The sequence below is a fragment of the Microtus ochrogaster genome, unplaced genomic scaffold, assembly GCF_000317375.1.
Source record: "Microtus ochrogaster isolate Prairie Vole_2 unplaced genomic scaffold, MicOch1.0 UNK8, whole genome shotgun sequence".
In the NCBI taxonomy this organism is placed as follows: domain Eukaryota; kingdom Metazoa; phylum Chordata; class Mammalia; order Rodentia; family Cricetidae; genus Microtus; species Microtus ochrogaster.
Window position 1 is genome coordinate 1,046,697 of NW_004949106.1, and position 3,731 is coordinate 1,050,427.

At 45.3% G+C, this 3,731-nt stretch overlaps 1 protein-coding gene across 1 annotated transcript in view; it reads right to left on the bottom strand.

The window, feature by feature from the left end:
* The window catches only part of Casp8 (caspase 8), a 35,894-nt gene that overhangs the window by 18,830 nt on the left and 13,333 nt on the right, over positions 1-3,731 (bottom strand). Inside the window, exons 2-3 of the mRNA XM_005366337.3 lie at positions 2,520-2,627; positions 715-1,047 (exon numbers count right to left, since the gene is read on the bottom strand). Coding sequence (XP_005366394.2) covers positions 715-1,019 — 305 coding nt within the window. The 5' untranslated portion in view covers positions 1,020-1,047; positions 2,520-2,627. The remainder of the gene's footprint in view (positions 1-714; positions 1,048-2,519; positions 2,628-3,731) is intronic.

The following is a 3,731-nucleotide window of genomic DNA, read 5'->3' on the forward strand; positions in this document are numbered from 1 at the left end:
TAGAGACTCATATTACAATTTTTATGTAGTCCAAAGGGACTTACAGAGTTGGCAGATGTCCTTTACCTACTCAAATAGAGACGGGAGAATCGTCTTTCGCTGATTTGTGCACACCAAACATTCTTTACCTGTGATAATGTAGGTGTGTATGCTACCTTTAAAAGTCTGTGTGTTTTCAGGGGGGAAAAAAAGACCAGAGACTTATAAAGACAACTAGCCAGGTGATTCACTCTCTCCACAGCAAAAGGAAAGTTGCTAACATATAGAAGGCTATATGTTAGCATATAGAGCTTTGACTATATCCCCTCACATAGGGCTTTGACCATATCCCCTCACATAGGGCTTTGACCATATCCCCTCACATAGGGCTTTGACCATATCCCCTCACATAGGGCTTTGACCATATCCCCTCATACATGTTTGCCTGTCTTATCCTTCTGCAGCCAAATCCCTTCTCCTCCCCAGCAGTCCTTTTTTTCTGTGCCATGCTGCATGAAAAATAAATGATTTTATGGCTTCAGCATTTTTCTCCAAATTATATATCTAGCCCCTAAATGTCTTCATTTAACCCAGGGTTTCATGAGTATAAATGTCACAATATGAACCCCAGCAATAACATCTGCAGAGTCAGGTCCCTTCATCCCGTGCTTCCCAGACCCCCCCCCCAACACACACACACATACAGACAGAGAGAGAAAGAGCATCTCTACTCACCTGTAGGCAGAAACCTGAGCTTTGTCTAGATCATACAGCTCTTTCTTCATCTCATCCTTACTGCTGTTTAGGTCGTGGGTCAGCAGGTCCAGCCGACAGATGAGGAAAAGCAACTCCTTCAGGAAGGACAGATTGCCTTCCTCCAACATTTCCTTCTCCTGCAGCCCCTGAAAGAGCATCAGGGCATCGTTGATGGGCTCCTGTTTCTTCTGTGGTATGTAGTCCAAACACAGAAACTTGAGGGCGGCCACTTCACTACTGCCCAGCTGTTCGGCGATTTTATAAAGGCAGCTGTTGAAATCCATTCCTTTCGTGAGGTAGAAGGGTGGTGACCTGGACCAACACATGATATACTGTGATCAAGTGAAGAACTCGAGTGTCCGCTACCAGCTGCTTTCTTGGCAAATACGGATTGTATCTACTCTGTTGTGGGAATTTTAGAGGGAAGACCTGGAGGATAATGGGAAACAAAGAGGTTCCTACTTCCCGGGAGCTTTTGCGTAGGGAGGTAGAGATACAGAGAGTCGCTGGTCAGACCGTCTCAACTTGGTGTGGTAACAGTCTTGGGACTAGGGATTCCTGCAGGCAAGAGACCTTTGGGGAGGAGGCTGGAAAAGCAGTTCTTGAAGGAAAGGTGGATACAAGATGTAGAAGCTAACTGGACAGACACAGACTTCAGCCGAGCAACCCCAGAGTCTTGAATGGATTGGTGACTCTGCAGAAGGACAGCAAGTGTCGTGGCTAGGAACACGGCTCCACCTTGATCAAAGCCTGGCTGTGCCACTGGCCACTCTTCCTCGGTGTGTTGTGAGTGTCTCAGTGTATAAGTGAGGAGTAGAAGGGTGCCTATGTCCTGACGTTGTGAATCTGAAGTGACATCAGATTAATCTCAGCTACTAATAAATACCAGAACCATGCCAACCCCCAAGAAAGAGAAAGTCCTGGTCCTGGGGCCTGACTTAGTTAGTGTTTATGGCTATGATAAAACACCATGACCAAAAGCAATTTGGAGAGGAAGAGGTTGATTTAACCTTACAGCTTGCAGAGTCTGTCATCCAGGGAAGTCAGGGCAGGAACCAACACAGACGCCATGGAGGGGTGCTGCTTACTGGCCTGCTCGTCATGGCTTGTTCCACCTGACTTATGTAGCACCCAAGACCATCGGTGCAGGAATGGCAGTGCCCACAGTGAGCTGGGCCCTTCTACATCATACATCAGTCAAGAAAATGTGCAACAGGCCAGTCTGGGAGGAGCATTTTCTCTCTTTAGGCTCCCTTTCCAAAATGACTCTAGCTTGTATCACGTCATAAAAACTAGCCAGCACAGGACCCAAACGCCAGGACCTGGGGTCGTGAGTAATGTTCTCAGCTTATTTTTCTTATTTAGTTGACCATTACGGACATTTATCTGGAAGAAGCAGTCCTCACCCTCCTCAGCTGAGGAGCTCTTTGTCTTAATCGAGAGATGCCTTGCCCTCAAGAGGTAAGTCTGGACGGCGACTCTCCAAGACCCTTCACCTGGAAAACCTTTCTGCTCCAACACCGCCCCATCACTTCCATGGCATCTCAGATGCTGCCCTTCACTTGACCACAAAACCGTCTCCCCCCCCACACACACACACACACAAACAAGAGAATTGTTTCTGAGCCATAAGGACTATACCCGTCCTTCCTGAGCATTCATGGCTGAAGACACTAAGTTGAATCAGCACTCAGAGACAGCAACGGAGGGGATGCACCCGGGGTCTTCCGTTCCACAGCTGATGTTAAAATAAGAATATCTGTAAGCTGGGTATGGTCACTCACCCTGTAATGCTAGCACTGAAGATTCAGAAGCAGGAGGATTGCCACAGGTTCAACGTTTACTTGGTCCACATAGCAGTCCCAGGGTGGTTAAGTCTATATAGCAAGACTCTGTCTCAAAACATCAGCAAAGACAAACACAAAGATAAATAATAACTTAAATATTTTTTTTATTTTCACATTAGGATAGTTTTATTATTTTTTTAATGGCCCAAATGACTCAGAGTTTCTTTGTTTTTCCCTTCTGGAAGTGCCTTCTCTCTCTCTGGGTTTAGAAACTGTTGATTTCTATGTGTAAAAATTCAAAATATAGTAAATTAAAATATGGTCACAATATTGCAATCATGCTACTCATACATTCACACACAAGGACACAGGGATAAAAAAACTGAAATCAGACTACATGTGTAGATTAGCACACCCACTGTGGGGATTTTATTCACTCGATATTCATAAGAACAATAATGTCCTACACGGCTCACGCTTATGCTTCTTTGTTCATTACATGTAGAGATAGTGGGACTTACCGGAAACAGCAACCTATATCATTGCTTTTCTTCTTTGCTTTCACTTTTTCAAATAGGTCCCTTACCAGGCAGTGGTGACGCACATCTGTCCGACCACTGAGTTCAGGGCCAACCTGGTCCTATAGAAAGTGAGTTCTAAGGCAACCAGGGCTACATAGAGAAACCATACCTCAAAAAAAGAAAGAAAGAAAACCAGAAAGGAGGAAGAAAGGGAAGGATGGAAGAAGGGATGGAGAGAGAGAGGGAGGAGGGAGATCCCATTATGTTGGCGGAGGCTGCCTGTTCGTTCCCAGCTGCCCAGAACTGAAATAATCACACAGAAACTATATTATTTGCAATGCTGTTTGGCCAATAGCTTAAGCATACTGCTCGCTAGCTCTTACATCTAGAATTAACCCATTTTCATTATTTTATATTTTACCACGAGACTCATAGCCTACCAGCAAGGTTCCAGCTGGAAGCTCATCTCTTTCCCCTTTGGTGGCTACATAGTGTCTCCCTCACCCCGCCTACTCTCTCTATAAATCTCTTTAAGCCTGGATTTACTCTGTTAAGCCATTGGCCGAAAGCAGCTTCTTTATTAACCAATGGCAATGAAACATATTCACAGCGTACATCACCTGCCATATAACCACCATGTATCTCAGCCTGGCCTGGAATTCACTGTACACTGGCCTCCAAGTGATGG